We start from the raw sequence: 19,378 nt of genomic DNA, 5'->3' as shown, positions 1-19,378 counted from the left end.
CTGCAGTTTCCCTCGGTTCTGTGGACGACTTTAGCGCCTTAACCTTTTTTTTTGTTTTACGGCCCGCTACTTTATTGTTTTTGGTCAAGTCTCACTGCTCTCGTCAGTGTTGTTTGCCACAGCAGCAGGTAGCTGTTTTCTGCAGAAAAACAGCTCTGATAAACCCAGTGTACATTACCTGCCCAGAACCAAACTGTAGACAGACAAATTTAGCAACTAGCTTGTGAACTTAGTGGCGCATTTAGCAGCTAAGGAGCTAGCCCAGTGTGGGACACTCTGGGACTGAAATAGTGCCAGTTGCTCCCCATTGAAAAGCTTTCCTTATGCAGAACTGAAAAATTCTGCGTGAAAACACTTCCAATAAGGCATAAATTTTACCTTTATATCACTTGTCCGAGTGAGTCTTCTTAACCTCATTCTGATGCACCAAGCTGTAATTGGCTCATTACTTCCCACCATAAGCAGCGCTAGTGCACAGTAGCCAGGGAAGGCCCAGTCTGTTTGCCAGTAGTTACTGCAAATTAAAAAAACAGGGTTTTGTTGAGGGTTAAATGTGTTCAGTGATAATTTTGGGGAAGCTAAGGTTCCCCTAGTCTCTTAATAGTGCTGCCTATGCTCCCTACACAACTACAGTTGGTTAGAACCGCAGTTGAAAAAGGTGTTTTAGCCCATTCCACATTCGAAAACAAACTGGGACAAGCGACACAAAGGTGAGATTTATGCTTTAAGACTAACTGGTTAACTACCCCATCTCAGATAAAGAGTAACGAGTAGACCCCTCCCTTAGCTTTTCAGTGGGAAGCATCCTGGACAGTCCGAAACCAGGCTTGGTGAAGACCAAAACAGAGCTAAGAGGGGAGTGAATATTGAATTTACAGTCACCAAGTGAACAGCAACATGACTCAGAATAAATGTGGTGTTGCTGGAGTCTGGTGGATGTTTAAATGGTTAAAACTTAGTGTGCTAATAGCCTACGTCAGTGTTGTGTTTACACCTTGTAGTGCTGCCTCCAAGTGGTCAAAAATCAATAAGTGCGATCTTGAGGTACCTGTACTTGTACCTTACAAGCCACTACATTTATTGAAACACCCTACACTCTTTGTTCACCCACATAGGTATTATCACTTACTGCCTTATTAGACCTCCTCTCAGGACTCACTCTCCTGTTTTCTTGCACCTGTTAGGCCGAGACTAATGACACTTTTACCATTTATGGATTTCAGTGACCTCCATAATTGCCAGCATACCTGTGCCCAGCTACAACCTGAGCAGAGGTTTAATCATCCAGTATAAGTGAAAACACCTGTGTGGGTGTGCAAGGCCTTTAACAACTATAATTACTTTGCAGATTAATATTTTACATAGAAATGTGTGATCATCTTATAAAGTACAATAACAATAACAATAGTGTAAAGTAGTTGAAATAAGCTTCACCTCAACCAGCTTCAATATTGAAATGCAGCTTAATATATTACTAATAATAATTCAGTACTATCATATATAATAAAATAACACTAACACTTCTCCCTGCATAACAGTACCTTTACTATTGATACTTTCAGTTCATTTTGCTGATAATACTTATGTAATTTTAAAATAATGAAGTACAATTTTGAATGCATTTTTTTTACTTGCAATGGAGTATTTATGTGTTGTTGTACTGCTTTATTTACTTAAAGATCCTCTCCAGACATGTTTTAAGAAAATATCTTGTTAAAAACCTTAAAATGACGTCTGCTCCTTCGCCTTCATTAAAAATTCCAAAATCTAGAAATATATTTGAATATCGAACCAGGATTGGCTTCCAAAACTATTGTTACATACACGCCTTAATATTGGATTCTCAATGAGCACAGAGAAACTTCCCACTTTCAGAAGATAAATGTGAAATCAAACTCTGCACATACATCATTCTGCAGAGTGACGCTCAAACATTCAACTGTAAGAACAAGAAGTAAAATATATTTTCGAGTGGAGGAGGACCTTAAGTTTGAGATCTGAATACTTAAATACAGTGATAAAGATGCAGCACAGACTGCAGCCAGTCTGTCTGACAGATGCCTCACAGGTGATGCCACTATTAAGTTCAGGCCAGTTTTGGTATTAATGGATCAGTGCCCTCAGCAGAGAGGATTTTAGAGTCAGTTATAAAGCTCGCCTTTACTTTATCTCTTTCTCACTGTCAACAGTTTACATTACACAACATCATTACAGCTACAGTTCTGTCTTTATATGCAAATATCACTCATCATCATTTACTGTACGTTCATTCACATAGGATCATAGAAATAAACAAAACAGAATGCAAATACGAAGTTTAAAAATATAGTTTTTTGCTCATAAAAATGGTGTTTTGCCTGATTGTGATGACCAATCACCAGTCATGATTTACTAATCTCTGCCCCATCAGTAACAATTAGTTTGCCATGACACAGTTCAATAACAGCAGTTGGTGTTTTCAGGGATTTCTAGACAGGAGGCACCCTGCTGTCAGACAGATTGTCTCCAATTACAATCCTCATGCACACACACACGCACACACGCACACACGCGCACACACACACACACACACACACACACACACACACACACACACACACACACACACACACACACACACACACACACACACACACACACACATGCTGTGCAGACCACTAGTCACTTGGGCCTCCTAGACAGCAGCATCACACCAGTGGCAATGGAAATGTGAAAAATATAATCCCTTAAAAAAAGATCAAAATACAAGTATCCGCTTTTCTTTGTGCGCAGCAGCTTCGCTCTGTCTTTACCATCACTGATATTACTCAAACTGTAGGACTGTTACACATACAAGCAATCTTTCATGTACACATGTGACAACATAACTAAATTTTCTGCTCTACCTTGTAGAAAATCATCTCCATCCACCTGGCGATAAGTTAGAATAAAAGAAACCAGCAAAATTGCAAATTAGCATATGCTTCTCCTCAGGTCAGGTGCGGGATGCATAAGAACATCACTTGTCTTGCCACCATCTTGGCCTCACCATAGCAACCCCCCCTCCTTCTCCAACACACACACACACACACACACACACACACACACACACACACACACGGGTTCTTAAGCAGGCTTTTCTTTCTATCCTTAGCTCCCCCCCTCCTGTCTTCTCCTCTCTCCTCATTTCTCCTCTCGCTCCATCCGCACCCTCCCTCCTCTGTGTGCCCGATTACCGACTGCCATTTTACCCAGAGAGCCGTGGAACCAGGGGCTCCTCTGTACATCTCGGTGTGTGACTTAAACCGCAGAGATAGCCGGCACACACACACACACACACATTCACACACATAGTACTAGCTCCTGGTCTGGCTCGACCGGTCGGTTGAGCTGACATCAACAGATTCCTTCCAGCTTTTCAAATCTTTTTGGACCATGTTTCCTGAAAAAGTGAGTAGTGTTCCTGATAGTGTTGGTACATTTTTGTAAATATGGTACTTTAAAAATGGTTGTTACGTGTGTGACTAGTGGTAGAAATTTTTCTCAACTACTCACAGGACAATTTGAAGAATCTCAGATTGGTGAAAATTGTTTTCTTGATACAAACATGGGTCTGTGGTTACAATGTAGTAACAATGACTTAGTAGTAAAATAATCTATGGTGATATTATGTGCTAAAAAAGCATTTGTAGATTATAATATGGTGGTAAAGGAGCCTCTACAGCTATACTGTTATTACTTATTGTTGCCTTTTGATTGTCCTGTTTTCATCTTTAAAAGTGTCTCTTGTTCCCATTATGCTCAAAGGGCTGGTGCGTGTAAATAGAAAAACTATCAGAAATTGCAGATAGTCTCTTAAATCTTAAGAAGTACGAAGAAGAAGACCGTATCTTGGGCTAATAATACTGTAACTGAATGTGACTATCCTTGGGTTGTACCTGTAGGTTAAGATGTATGCTCTAACCTCACATGATGTAGGATTAAGTTGCCTATTTAGGCCACAGCAGGGAAAATAATTTAAAGCTGAGTTCTTAACCTGTGCAGCTCTTTCTACAGGTCAGGACAGCATGAATCCCACAGTAAATTAATCCGAAATTTAAAGTACAGGCCTTATGTTTAGTACATTTTTAGACTCCGTCATCACTGTTGTTGTGCTTGGAAACAAATCCTCAAGCAGCCTCGTCACCCAGTTCAAACAGGCAAAAAGTAAGCTAGTAAAAAAACAGCCTCAGAAGCTGTTTGTTTGTGCTGTGTCACCTTGAAGACTAATGATTTGCTGCTATGGCTCATGTAAAATAATTTTTAAAAAATCATTATTATTGTCACACGTAGTTAAACAGTTGGATTTCCCTCAAAAACAAAAGAATGTGGTGATTTTTAAGGTTGTAAGGTTGTGAATAGGGACAGAGCTAAAGAGGGATTAAGGAGGAGAGCATCACGTTGAGTGTCCACAGCTAAGAGCAGTGATTTGGCCTGCAGTCTGGCCTTATGGGACTCAAGAAAAAGCCTGCTTAGCTCACGGATGACACTGACTGTTTTTCACAGGTTTTTGAAAGTCATCACAGCTCACAGTCATGATTAATATTATTATCATTCTATTTAATATAGGAGGCAAGCAGTAACTCTGGGCTGATCACTGTCCTGTACTGATTCAGGCTACACCTGTTAATATTGCACTCATTTTATTGTTGGTCATATCATGGATAAATTATTTTTGCTTTTAGTTATACAGAGCTTACTTTTTTGTTTGTATAATTCAAATTCTGTCAGCATGTGAGTGATTATACCATTGCCCAGGTGTCCATAGATCTATGCAACACATAAAAAACAAGCAGAATAGTATAATATTGCTAGGGATTACTTCATTGATCAGTAATTTGTAAGGTTATAAAACAAAATAAACTATATAACACTGTATATTATGCAAGCTGGTTTATGTTGGCTCTCCAGAAGCAGGACAGAAACTTTTTACATCCGTTCCAAATAGGATTTCTACATGTGTGCTAGGCTGCTCCACTAAATATAGCAGGCTGTGGGAAGCTCTGTCCTCTACATCTACATAGATGTGCATGTAGCTGTATGCATTCAGTATTGTCAGTTTACATTATGTGACTATTTTCTGTTGAAAAGTTATTGCTCATCCATTGGTCTCATGTCCAAAAATTGACCAAAGCAGAAATCTTCTGTTTCAGCCATACTGTGATAGATATCTTATGATGTGTATTATTTAGAAATGAAAGATGCTTATGCAGAACATTTTAGGAGAATGAGAATCATGGGGAACCTTTAGGCATTTTTTTGCCTTCTTGGTCTTTCCCATAATAGTGGATGGTGATCAACACTTAGATTTGTTAGGAAACAAACCATTTACCTGGCAGCCTACAGGTTTGATTTGAGAATGACTTTGTACAAAGTGTTTTCCCCAGTTGTAGCCAAATGACATATGTAACACCCTGATATCAGGTAGTCCTGTTAGTGGATGTCCTGTCCTGAATCCTTAGTCAAACACCCTGATTAGGAGTTGACACCCTGTGAGTGTGATTAGATATAGAAGGACCAAAGGCAATGTAATGCATTAAAAAGGTCCTTTGACAACTTTTGCTTTTGTTATCGTAGCTCATGCTTAGTATGTTTTAAAAAATCAATTGTAATAGTGGCAATTCTGCAAGAGAACTGCAATCAATCAAATTGCTCTTTAGGTCTGTGTTTTCCACAAGTTCTCAGCGAGGCTGTGATGTAATAAAATTTGCAGTCTTAAAGTGATTTATTTTCCATTTTTAATCTGCTTTACTGTTTGACAACTTCTTTAGATTCAGTATTGCGTTTGTGTGTATCCTTCAGGTGTGTGTGAGAGCGCAGCATGCATTCGGTCCAGACAGGCATGTGGGACCCTCGTCCCTCATCTAAACATGCCTCGCCCCTCTCCCAGCCGCCCCCCACCCATTCCCGCCTCACCCATGTAACCAGAGCCACCCCGGCAAAGCGGATCACCTTCTACAAAAGCGGTGACAGTCAGTTTGGGGGCGTAAGGATGGCCATCCACAAGCGTAGCTTCAAATGTTTCGACACCCTGCTGGATGACCTTTCGCAAAAGGTTAGTGGGACAGGTACCAGAGCTGTGATGGAGAGATTTCCTTTGAAGCTGACTGTGTCACTGAGTTACACTTCACTTTCAACTATCCACTTTGGCAACGGCATAAGCTTTACTTCTGTAAATTTTCACCTGCAACAGACATACAGTAGATACACAGTGTACAGATGTACAGTATATCGAGTATGAGTTCATATATGTGTCTATATCTAGGTGCCACTGCCATTTGGTGTGCGGACTGTAACTACTCCCCGTGGCATCCACGCCATCAAACACCTGGAGCAGCTCCAGGATGGTGGCTGTTACCTCTGCTCTGACCGGCGCCACACTAAGCCAATCAACATGGAGCTGGCTAGCAAACGCCCGAGTATCTGGTACAACCACAGCCGGAGACCCCAGCGTCCTGAGGCCTCGTCCACAACTCCACCCGGCCATTTGCCTTACAGGCAGCGACGGATCCTTCTGGTGAAGAACAGCGAGCCGGGGATGAGGAGGAGTGTAGTGTTGAGCAGGAGGTCGACCAGGAGTCTGAGGGCCTTTCTTGATGAGGTATCTGAGGTGATGCAGTTTCATGTCCGCAAGCTCTACACTCCAGAGGGACGCAGGGTAAGAAGTGATTTGTATTTGAATGTATAGTTATAATTTAGAGTGTGTTTTGTATGACAGAAGACACCCTGTTTAGTGGAAGCTCCTGACACTCCTGTGAATTTGTTTCCAGATTGACAGCGTGCAAAGCCTGATGACTTGTCCTGCTATTTTGGTGTGTGTTGGCCGGGAAGCCTTCAGTCCACTGCTAGTAAACTTCATCAGGAAGAGCTCAGATGAAAAACTGCCTGGGTTGGGCAGCAGGTCACCTGGTCTTGGCCCCAGAACCCCTGGAAATGGGGCCCGATCCCCTGCTACTCAAGGAGCAAGATCCCCACCTCATGGAGCTCAGTCAAGGGCCAGCGAATACAGTGAAGGGCATGAGAGCAAGAAAAATGGTGAGCTATTGGGAATTAACAAAATGTTTACAGGCAAAGGTATTTACATATACAATACTGGGTGGGTAAATACAAAATACACAAACCTCAATTTCAACAACAGACATAAAGTAGTAAAAGGAGTAAGAAAAAGTCAAAAAAGTGCCATTTTAAATGTGCTTTTCTCACTCTACTTTCAGTTAACTTTGGTCTGGAAACCAAAAAGAGCATCATCCACCCTCGTTCTGATTCCTCAAACCGCTCCACCCGTTTCTCTTTGTCTTCAGAGAAGTCATACGGCAATGGTGTCAGTGCATACTCCCAGGGCAGACCAGCTATTATGAACGATGACATTGAAAAGCGTGTCCTGGTCAATAAAGATGGCAGCCTCTCAGTAGAGATGAGGGTGCGTTTTCGCCTCCACAATGAAGAGACCTTACAGTGGTCCACCCAGATTAAAAAATCCCCATCTCTGACCAATGACTGTTGCCCTCTGAGCCAGGCGCACCCCCATTACTTGCAGCAGGGCCAATCAGAAAGCTGCTCTGACCCTGATTCCACAGCCTTCGACACAGAGGGTGTGGAGTATTCCAGCCAACCTCTGCAGCATGCATTGGAAGGGAGTCGCTGCCCTTGCTGCTATCCGAGTCAGGAACAGCAGTACGACTTGTGGGAAAACCCTGTACACAGCCACAAACAGCGTCCTGTCCCACCCCCGCATAAATCCAGCCACACCCACACTATGATGAGACATACACACTCCTCTAGCTCTTCTTCATCATGTAACTCAAGGAGAGTGGTGCGCTGCCGAGCACAACTCTCCAACTGTGGAGGAGGTTCTGGTTCAGAGCAGAGCCAACTGGTCCAGGAGGAGATGTGCGTGACAGAGCAGGTTGAGCGCAGAGTAGAGGTGGAGCAGGATGGAGACACCCATGTAGAGGTTTGCAGGGTGAGCCGGTGCTGCAGTCGCAGTGAAGTGGTCGCCATTGATAGCAACCTACGACCACTTAGCAGGAGGTCAGCTGAGGATGAGCTAATGATAGAGGAAATGGATCGTCCGCTGTCTGGGGTCAGCAGCTCCTCACACGTCCTGCAATCACTGAAAGAAGACCAGGATGATGAGGATGATGACCTGCCACCCAGCGCCTCACAGTGCGGTCACAGCAATGAATCATCACCATCCCCAAACTCCCAGACAGGCAATGACAAGCCAACAAGCAACATTTCAGCCAGTTCCGTCCACTCTACCAAATACAAGAAGCACAAAGATGCTGAAGAGAGAGGAAGCAGAACAGTATCAGCAGCCTCTTCCTGTCACTGTGGAGCTGCCACCCCACACTCAACAACTGGAGCAGATGAGACGGATCGAGCTTCCAGCTCCAAGTCCAAAATAAGTAGGGCCTCTTGCAGGTCCACCACAACCAGGGTCCCAAACTCAGAAGAGGAGGGGGCAGCAGATGATGAGGATGAAGAGGTAAATAGGGTTGTTAGTGGCTTGTCTGGTCACACAGGACTTTCAGCAGGCTCTCGGCAATCAGGATCATCCAGTGTATGTCATAATTGTGGGGGCTGCAAACATGGGGTCAACTCCAGTTCCAGTAGTAGAGCTTCACAGAGGTCCCATCACTCCCTCCGAGCCTCTCCAAACCCCGCCTCACCTCTCTCTAACCAAGAGAATGCCAATGATGGCAGTGAGGATGATGGCTCAGATGTGTCAGCTGTGTCAACGCAATCCAACAAAACCAACCTCACCAACCATGGGCGCTTCTCTGTAACATCAAATATTCTAGAGGGCAGAGCATCTAGTGCCATGTCCAGAACATCCAATCCGGAGCAAGCAGGAATAGAGGAAGACAGGGCTCCTAGTGCCACCTCAGCCACAAGTCACAGGTCCAGCAGATCACAGAAGTCTTGCTGTAATGGTGCCACTGATGCCACAACTGAAAAAGAGGAGAGAAGCCCCAGCGCCATGTCGGCTCAGTCCAACCTGTCTGCCAAGTCCAGCAAGTCTCACAAGTCCAACAGCACTGGTATAGCTGAAACTCCTGACATCAGAACAAGAGAGGAAGCAGAGGGAGAGAACACTGTAGAGAGAGCAGTTAGCTCCTTGTCAGCCAAATCTGACATTTCTGCAAAGACCAGAGCTTCAGTTAAGACTCACAAGTCCAACTGCCCATCAAGTATAATGATTGCCTCTCCAGCTGACAATACAGCTTTGGAAGAGAACGACACAAACAAAAGAGCTCCCAGTAGCCTTTCTGTTAAGTCTAATGCTTCTGCCAAGCCTGGCAAGAAAGAAAGACCTGAAAGTGTCCTGTCTGCTAAATCAACTAAATCAAATGTGTCAGCAAAGTCCAGCACATCTCACAGGACCACTTGCAGTCATTGTGTGAGAGAAGTATCTCCAGGTGCTAAAGAAGCTGATGAGCCAATTAAAGATACAACAGGAACGGAAGGAGAAACAGAGATGGAGGAGAGAGCAGCGAGTGCCCTGTCAGCCAAGTCCAATCTGTCTGCCAAGTCTAATAAATCCTGTAAATCCACCAAAGCTTTGCAAAGGTCACTTTCACCAAGGTCAGAGGCTGGAAGAGATGAAGAAGAAAGGGCAGCGAGTCAAATGTCTGCCAGATCAGTTAAATCCAACATGTCTGTCAAGTCTAACTGTAATGGCAATGAAAAGGTAGCAGAGGAGGCTGAAGAAAAAGAAAATGAGTGTGTGGAAGAGGAAAGAGAAGAGGAGGAGGAAAGACCAGAAAGTGTAACATCTGCTAAATCAGAAAATGAAGAGAGGGCAGCCAGTGTAATGTCCTCTAAATCTAAAAAATCTAACTGTAATGGCAGCACAGGAGAAAATCCTGAAACAGGAGACAGTACAGGAGATTGTGAAAAGGATGAGATTAGGGCTGCCAGTGCTTTGTCTGGTAAATCAGCTTCATCTGCAAAGTCTCACCACACAAATTGTGACACAAGTTCAAGAATAGCGTCTCCAGCTAAAGATACAGCTGAAACAGAGGAGGGCGGCATGGTGGACAGAAGCCCCAGTGCTATGTCTGGAAAATCAAACATCTCTGCCAAGTCCGCCAAGTCCCAAAGGTCAAACCACACCCCAGCATCTCCAAATCCAATTGAAGCTGCTGTTCCTTCTGTGGAAACAAACGGAGAGGAGAAGCAAAATGGAGATCAAGAGCGGGTGGCTAGTGCCATGTCTGTAAAGTCAAAAATTTCAGTGAAATCCTGTACTTCTAACAAGTCAAATTCTAGCAAGCATCTTAAATCAGTGTCACCAAGTCCAAATGTTGTCACCATTAAAACACCAGAAGGGGTTGATGAGGAAGGAAATGTGACAACAGAGAGAGCACCTAGCGCTGCATCAGCTAAATCAGGAAAATCTAAAGTTTCATGTACTTCACGTAAGTCCAATCATAATGGAACAGCTGATATTGCTGTTATTGAAACAGCTGATACAGAAGAAAAGCAAGAGGAAGACAATGCACCAAAAAGTAAATCATCTGAACACTCTAATGGCCAAACGCTCTCACCCAGGAGGACACGTTCACCACGAACACACTCACCCAAAGCTTCAGCTGCATCCCCCAGCAGTCCTCCATCCCCTGTACAGCAGTTATTACCTGGCCCTGGTGTTGGAGAGAAAAGAGGACCCAGTGCCTTGTCAGTTCACTCCACAACCTCTGCTAAGTCTGGCAAGTCCAAATGTCACTGTAGAGCAGCTTCGGCACTTGAAAAGGCAAAGAAAGAAAAGGAGGCGGAGGTCAAGGAAGTGGAGAAAAAGGAAGAGGATGAGAAGCTGAAAAACGAAGATGACAATGAGCCTTCAGATCGATCAGCCAGCGTCCTGTCTTCCTCCTCCAAAAGACAGAGGAGAGAATCAGGAGGCAGTGAGCATGCACTGAGTCGAAACTCATCAGGGTCAGTCTCTCTTGGGTTGCCAGAGGACCAAGAAACAGGTGACTCAGATAGCGGCAAGTCCAGTGTTTCATTTCACATTATCACTGAGAGTAAGGGCAGAGTGAAGACGGCAACTCCTGATGTCCGCAAAAGCACAGAAGAGTCTGCTAAGGAAGACGTAGAGAGAACAGAGTCCGCTATGTCTCAAAAGTCCAACATTAATGGCAGTGAAAGCACTTTGTATGACAATCCTCAAGCAGTCGATATACCTACTATTGAAATGCCTGGAGGAGGTAACAATGAAGGCGAAGAAGTTGGAGAGCAAAAAACAGAAAGAGCAGCCAGTGAACTCTCAGTTAAAAGCAGCAGGTCTCACAAGTCTTCTCATAACTGTAGCGTCAAATCAGCAGCTCGATTGGCTACTAATGAGACTAAAGAGCAACATGCTAGTGCCAGCCCAACCAAAGCAGGAAATGAACTTGAAACAGGCAGTGTGAAGTCTGCTTCAACAACAAAAGCTAACAATATGGACACCCTCAACAATAGGACCCCATCTGCAATGTCATCAGCAAGTGCTAAAGTTAGGAGCAAATCCCCTGCAAGTGCCAGTGCTAAAAATGCCAATGTTGCAAAAACATCTGCTGGAGATTCAACAAATAATGATGCTGAAAACAAGGCCTTCAGTAGACCAGCCAGTAAAGCCAAAGGGAAAGAAGATATCACAGACAACGAGGCAGCCAGTGTCCGCTCCAAGAGTCCCTGTTGCCTCAGGCCTGAGTCTGCAGCTTCGGCTAACTCAGGGTCAAGAATGAAAGCCTCAAAGGAGAGTAAACCAGAGGATCCAGTCATATCAGACCATTTTAATACCGTCAAAGGCGACAGTGGCAGTGTCACATCTGTCAAGACATCCAAGAAACAAGAAACACCAAACAAACCCTCAACGACCTATCCCTCACACAGCTCCAGACCATCTAGCAAAGTGGAGACATATAGTGAAAGCACTCTGTCTCGCTCTCTGTCTGCTGCTGACTTACTGAAAGAAACCATGGCGGCTGTACGTCCACACAGCCGACAGTCGAAAGCCAGCAAAACCACCGACAAGCCAAGGAGTGAGAAAAGCAGCAGGTGTCAGAGAAACAAGAACCAGAAGGATCAGGAGGAGCTAGAAATGACACCTGCCTGTCTACCCAACGCTTCCCCTAATGAGGTCATTAGCGATTGGCTGCGGAGCCTTCCTGCTAACAGCAACATGTTTGCACTTGAGGATGGGTTGAACGAGGAAGAGCAGGAGAGGGAGGAGGAGGTGGAGGAGATACCTGGAGAGGAGGTAGCAAAGGGGGAGGATTGTCCTGTAGCTGAGGAAGCAGACAAGGAGGAGGAAGTTGAGGCTGAAGAGAAAGAGGAGAAAGAGGAAGAAGTTGAATGTGATGCAGCGGAGGAGAAGAGCCCAGATCCAGCTCCAGGTGTTGCAGCAGGGACCTCATCTCACCCCACCACTCTCTTGTTGAGTTCTGAGTCTCTGCCAAGGAACTGGCATTCTTCAGTTGCAGTGATGAAAGTTCTTCTGAGCTCTTCTCTGGGTCGATCTCGGAGCATGCCCGAGGTAAGCTGATAACTATGTAAAAACAATAGTACAAAAAGAATATACTGTTGTACATAATTACATATTATGTAATATCAGTTTCTATCTACCAGATCACGTAACAGTGTAAATCTGATCTCTCCATATCAGTGGTTCCCAGCCCCTTGATTTGGATCCCCCTAACATAAAGGAATGTCTACTTGTGACCCCATGTTGCATATAGGTGTTATGACCAAGTCAAACAAAGAGTGATATTTCTTCTCGTACTTGAATAACTTTTAGAGGCCTGATGAGGTAAAACTATCCAGTAAAAAGGTTAGGGTTACGTGTAAACCTAACCCATAAAGCTTAGAAACAATAGAATTTTGTGGAACATGGATATTTTCTCCGATTTCCTGTTCTACTAATCGTCTTGGCATCTCATAGATTTATCTTGTGACCCCAGATAGGAAACCATTGCATTCCATGAATGCCTGATTAACATGGATTTAGAATGGAATATATCAATGTTGACACTATTTATGTATGTAACATGTAAGCTATTGGTATACTCTGAACATTTGCTGTCCTCTCTAGGTGTCTCCAGTTTATGGTCGCAGACTGAGCACCTCAGCCAGGGGGCTCTTGGACTGTTTGGCCCAGCTCCAGCTCATTGAGCCTGCAGTGAGCCCTGGGTCTGGTCAACAAAAGGACCGCAAACAGCAGTATGACGACATTATGGCCATCCTTCAGTCCCTCTGGCTCACAGAACCAAAGGACATTGAGGCCAAGGACTGCAGCAGAGACCAGGTGACTCCACCGAGGTCCTCATCCGGGGTGGGTATGAGCAGTGGCTCTGCTGGATCAGGGAAGGAGAATGGAAATCAAGGAGGAGATGAAATATCCCCAAAGGAGACAGAATCTTTACATGAGGATGAGGAAGAAGAGAAGGTTGTAGAGGAGGAGGAGAAGGAGGAAGGAAATGAAGAGCCAGAATACAAGGAAATTGAGGCTGAAGCCATTTCAGATCCAGAAGACACAAAAACAGACATAGCAGAGGAACCGGTGCAGAGTGATGAGCAGAGTACAGTCCCTCCAAGTCTTGACAGCCCAAAAGCCACTGACAACCCTTCATCATCGGACAAGAGCTCTGTTAACGACAGCTCCAAATCCCCCACTGATAACGAGCGAGAGATGCTGGAGGACTCCAGCTCAGGCACGCCTCCAACTGTCCTGCGAGCACCCTTGTCCAAAAGACTATCCCAAGACCCTGATCCAGTTTGGGTTCTGCATCTTCTGAAGAAGCTGGAGAAACAATTCATGAACCACTACATTAATGCCATGGCGGAGTTCAAAGTTCGTTGGGACCTGGACGACAATATCATCCTGGACACAATGATCTCCGAGCTGAGAGAGGAGGTGAGCCGGCGCATCCAGAGCAGCATCGAAAGGGAAATGAGGAAGATTCAGAGTCGAGCCGGCAGAGGGGGGAGGTCGGGCCGGCCACCACAGCTAGGGAACCTCTCCAGGGAGTCCACCATGACAGATAAGAGGCGTCAATTGTTGAAGGTAATTCCACCACAAATATCCTCTTTACATCTAACAAGATATTGCTGCTGGAATGGCAGAAAGATAATGTTTGATTTATGTTTCAGGTCATGAAGAACCAGTCAGTGAAAACTGCTGAATCCCTCAGCGATGGTGAGATAACAGGTGACTTCAGCGACCAGCGAAGCGAGGACGAGTACTGCCCCTGTGATGCTTGTGTACGCAAGAAAATGGCCGCCCGACCACTCAAAGCAAACCTGATGGGATCTGAAGCACCAGTGATGATGGAGTTTGACCTCCTTAAGATACTTCAGCTGAAGAAAAGCCCGTCACCTGCACCTGCAGTGCCGCCACTACCTGCGGACGAGGAATATGACAGCATGGCAGATGAGGAGGGGAGAAATTTAGAGGTACTGCAGGAGGAAGAAGAAGAGGATGAAACTAAAGAGGATATCAGAGCTGAAGTTGTTTTAGAGGAGACTATCCCAGAGGAGGATGAGGAAGATATAGAAGAAGATGAAGGAGAGGAAGTAGGAGAGGATGGAGATGAGGAGGAAGAATGCCAGTGCCACTCTGCCAGAGATGAAGAGGTGAGCAGAGAAACAGCAGAGGGAGAGGAGGGTGAGGAAACTAGTGACAATGCAGAAGATGAAGGAGAGACAGGAGAAGATGGGGAGCAGGAGGAGAGTGACAGGGAGACGGTAAAAGAGATAACAGCAGGTGATGGAGAGGAGGAGGAGGAAGAGGCACAGGTGGAAGAGTGTGAAGTGTCAGAATTTAAGCCTGAGGAGGAAGAAGGATCGTCAGGCAAGGAAAAAAGCGGAGAAGAAGAGGAATCAGGGGAGATAGAGGATGAAGACACCGCAAATGAAGAATCAACACCTGTGGAGGAGCTTGTGGAGGGGAACATCAATGCAGAGGCAGAGGATGATATTGAAGGGGATGATGGCACCGGAGAGGGCGAGTCAAATGAAGATGAAGAGGTAAGAAAAATTTTAATTAAAGGAATTTACTGAGTAAAAGACAAGAAGTAACTGAACCAAACAACAAATCAAAATATCCCATCTACACAATAATGGAGTTTTACTATTACTACAACTTGGGACTAATTTCCCTATATTTGGCAATTATTTCTTTTCAAGCAGAATTGACTTTGACATTTTAGCAGTACATACCAGTTTGAGCACCACCTATTTTAAAACACCTTTGAGTACCTGAACATGACCGCAGGGTTAAAGTCTACCTTAAAGAGGAATCTGACCTACTGTAGCCTAACAACTAATTCTAAGCCTGTGGGAACAGATAATCTCGCCATCCAATTAGACAGACTGGACAAATCTGTTTTGTTTGGCAGCAATGCAGAGCTTCCACTGCTAGAAGTCTGCTGTTATTGTCAGTCACCAACTGTTTCATGAAAACCTTACTTTAAATTCTCATACTTTAAATTAATCTGTTCTCACATTATTTGACACACACACAGATATTTAAAGCAGTTAAAGTTCATTTGCATTCAGTTTGTAATAGATCAAACACATTGCAGGCTTTCTGTGCTGAAGCTAATTTTAAACCATTGCTTTGTAACTAACTTGCATCTGTAATTACTGACACTTAGCTGCCCCATCAGTACACAATTAAGTTAATTACAACTGCTCAAAGATAATTTACTGTTATCTTGTTTAACCTTCAGGGTAAGGGGGTGACTCCGGATGTCTGTGTGACCGAGGGGGAGGAGGCCGATGCCGAAGACTCAGACGGCAAACGTCCAAGTGACACCAGTCCGGATGAATCAGGACATGAGGGGGCTGAAGCCACAGGAGATGAGGAGGAGAAAGAGGGTGGAGGTAATGGTGATGAGGAGGAGGTTGTGGAAGATGTTGTCGAGGAATTTAAGCCTGAGGAAGAGGAGGGAGAAGAGATCAGAAACACATGGGAGGATGGCGCTCTCCTCCATCAGTTCACCAGGACCTCAGTGGAGTCCCAGCCCGGCTCCTTGGAGGACATTGACATGGATTCACTCGAGAAACGTGTTAAGTCCATAGAAGTGCCCAAAAAGAATGCCGGTGGATCCACTGGTGGTGCGGGCCAGAGGAGTAGCCGGTCTCCGGCCAGGGTCAAACGGCGCAAACCAAAAGAGAGCGACGTTGAACTGGATGACTTAGACATTTAACTCACATTGAAACACCTCAGTGTGCTTGGAGAGACTAGGCGTGGTCTGAAATCACAGATTTATGAAGAATATCAAAGACTCCAATAAACCCTTTCTCTATCAGTGACCACACGGGTAGAATTATGTAGGTTTAAACAACCAAAAACAAAGACTCAAACACTTGAAGCACTTTATAACTCTGGTGTAGAAGGACAGCAGAAACGTCATGATTGTAGAAACTTGAAACTTGAAACCACCATGTTATCCTATTTAATTATATGAATTATATTTATTATGGTTATTTGTATATTTTTGAAGTTAATTGTATGTATGAGGGGATATGTCTATCTCTGGACTATATGTGTATGAATGCTGTATATTTTTGAAACAAAAAAAAAGATTTTTGACACCTATGGGTATATTATGTGAACTCAGCTTTGTGTTCAGTGGACCACAGGTTTATTGATTTATTGAATCATATAGCCATACATCTACAATGTACCTCCAAGGGATGTTAGATGTTAAATGACATTTTCCTTAGTGTTTCACAAAACCAGCGTACTGATACTTGGTTTGTGTTTTAGTTCAGTTCTTGTCTATTTATTTGGATTTGTCTCAATAAGTTGAAGATGCTGGATTCTCAGGGGTTTGGACAACCAGGTTGCTTTTGAAAGGTCACCTCTGAGCTATAACTTACCTACCTACTTATATCTGTAGTCTATAAAGAAGACTTCTGTTTAAAACTACTCAAACTCAGTAATGTAATCTGATTACCTTAAACAAATAGTTGGACATTTTGAGAAATTGCAGAGAGTTAGATGAGAAGATTGATTACTACTCTCATGTCTGTACACGAAATGTGTAGCTGAATCCACTATACAGCTAGCTTAGCGTACCACAAACAAGGCACAAACAGCTAGCTTGGTTCTGTCCAAAGGTAAGAAAAAAACATCTGGCTGCACCTCTAAAGCTGACTAACTGGTTATATCTCATTTGTTTAAACTGTACAAAAAACAAAGTGTAAAAACAACAAATTGTGGGTTTTTTTTTGGGGGGGGGGGGGTTATATGTCAGACTATATCTTAGCCGGGGGTTGTGACTTCCTGGACTTTTGTCGTCACTGTGAGGTTGCCAAACGAGATATAACATGTTGATTAGTGAGTGAGCTTTAGAGGTGCTAGTAGGTGGAGTTTGTTACCTCCAGACGCAGCCAAGCTAGTTGTTTCCCTCTGCTTCCAGTCTTTGTGCTAAGCTAAGCTAACCGTCTCCTGGCTGTAGCTTCATATTTAGTGCAAGGTTATGAATATTATTGATGTGTTTTCTCTTTAAACATACTTCTGGGTAAACTCTTGTATTCTTTTCAGCAACTGTACCTCATTATATTTATCTAGTCCATTTACTGTGATTAATATACTGTACATGCATTTATTTTCCCACGAACCCAGGCCTGAACAGAGCACACTGTGACACTGAGCGTATCTGTGAGAAGAGCCATCTTGTGTTTCTGACACAGAAAAATTTACAGTAAACGCCAGTCTGAATTTCAGGTTGATGCATATCTTCCTCTGCTGCTTAAATTCCAGAGCTCTTAAGTGTGTTACATGCTGTAGATTCAGGTGGGGTTTACATAACCAGCGTGTTACTGATGCCTTACTGTATCCATGGTTATATGAAGGTAGATCAACAGAAACAGAGGGGGAAATCATGGTTAAGTGGCTGTCTTTTGTTTCACTTCTCTCTCTGTTAGAGGCTCTCAAGCAGAATCAGAGAGCCTGTTAAAGAGGCTGGGATGGATCAAACCTGCTCTTTAAAATGCTGGAAAATATACTTTTTGAGACCCCTAAGGAGTATTTTCTCTTGTTTAAACTAAATAAGGCTGAGTGAGCTGGGCTCGAGGCTTAATCCCTGACTATACCTTTAGAGCAGAGATATTCTGCAAATGGTCAGTGTGAATGAGGCAAAACATTTTTATCTCTTAAGGCCTCCTGTTTGTGTTACCAGGGGGGTGTGTGTGTGTGTGCCTATGCTGCTATTGGTCTGTTTGGCTGTCCATCAATCTGTGACATCACCAAGTGAACATCATGTACCTAGAAAAAATGTATATGAATGTAATAATATTAATATAAATAAAGACATGTGGACAGGGTGGTGACTCATGTTATTTCACCATGTGAAACAGTGTGTGCTAAGGTAAAATGTTGCTAGATTGCTGACTTCTCTTTGTGGCACTGAGCAGGAACAACATTGAGCAACATCTTACTTCACAGTGGTGTGATCTAACTTGATCTAGGCTTGAGTGCCAAGGGCTGACTTTTTGTTTCATGGAGCCTTGACTTTGACTCAAGAATCAAACACCTAAAGGGTCATTTCAACTAAATTGCAAAATATATATTTATTTTTCACTCACCTTAGCCAATCAGATACTGTAGTTTTGTTTAGTTTTTTTCCCCGCAGGATTTGAAAATCTGTCTCTAAGCTTTGAAGGACATACATGTCCTCACGTTTTTCCTAAGAGACAGATAAGATCAATATCATTCTGATGTGTGTGCATTAACTTTGGTGCTAGAGCCAGCAGGCTCTTGCTTAACTTAGCATAAAGGCTGGAAGCAACTAGCCTGGCTCACTCCAAAGCCTAATAATTCACATACCAGTAACTCCAACACACAATATGTACAGAATGGGAAGCACAGGAAAACCTTTCATTCTTAATTCAACTACTTGCCTCATAGACACACCATTTAAATAAGCTAATTAGCTACTTTTGCTGTGCTACACATTTGGCTCTAACCAAAAATTTAAAAACTCTGCTCCTCCACACAACCATTTTTATATCTCTGTTTGTATATGGATTAAACAAATGAGATACAACACAGACCGAGGCAGGCAAGCTGTTTCCCCCTCCTAACCACCTGCTGGCTTGAGCATACAGACATGAAAGTGGTATCGACCATCTCGTCTAACTCTCAGCAAGAGAGAAATGTCGAATTATTACTTCAGTTGGAACTTTATTCGTGGTACTCGCAGTGCTGAACGGTCCCTGTTAAAAAAAAAATTGAGAGCCTAGTTTGGAAATTATCTAACAGAAATTAAATTCCATTTACTTCTTGTATTGTCGCGGCAGAAGAAATCTCAGTGACATATGTCTCAAAACCTGAGCAAATAAAACCAATAATATCAGCATGAAT

The 19,378-nt window shown here is 43.7% G+C and overlaps 1 protein-coding gene across 1 annotated transcript; it reads left to right on the top strand.

Moving 5' to 3' along the window:
* The first annotated feature begins 552 nt into the window (after positions 1–552).
* rp1l1a (rp1 like 1a) lies at positions 553–18,339 on the top strand. The gene is made up of 7 exons (XM_067582981.1): positions 553–6,073; positions 6,284–6,676; positions 6,789–7,053; positions 7,233–12,541; positions 13,097–14,068; positions 14,155–15,030; positions 15,735–18,339. The coding sequence occupies exons 1-7, from the start codon at positions 5,840–5,842 to the stop codon at positions 16,212–16,214; spliced, it is 8,529 nt and encodes a 2,842-aa protein (XP_067439082.1). The 5' UTR covers positions 553–5,839; the 3' UTR covers positions 16,215–18,339.
* Positions 18,340–19,378: the final 1,039 nt, after the last annotated feature.

This window comes from Thunnus thynnus, chromosome 24 (assembly GCF_963924715.1).
Source record: "Thunnus thynnus chromosome 24, fThuThy2.1, whole genome shotgun sequence".
Lineage (NCBI taxonomy): Eukaryota > Metazoa > Chordata > Actinopteri > Scombriformes > Scombridae > Thunnus > Thunnus thynnus.
Note: the sequence above shows the minus strand (reverse complement) of the source record. Positions and strands in the feature narration are given on the sequence as shown.

What these genes read in the sequence shown, in the direction of transcription:
- rp1l1a (XM_067582981.1), top strand. Translation starts at nt 5,840, where the DNA reads ATGCATTCGGTCCAGACAGGCATGTGGGACCCTCGTCCCTCATCTAAA. An exon ending in TGGATGACCTTTCGCAAAAG is followed by an intron (nt 6,074 to 6,283) that starts GTTAGTGGGACA and finishes GTCTATATCTAG; the next exon opens with GTGCCACTGCCATTTGGTGT. An exon ending in GCATGAGAGCAAGAAAAATG is followed by an intron (nt 7,054 to 7,232) that starts GTGAGCTATTGG and finishes CTCTACTTTCAG; the next exon opens with TTAACTTTGGTCTGGAAACC.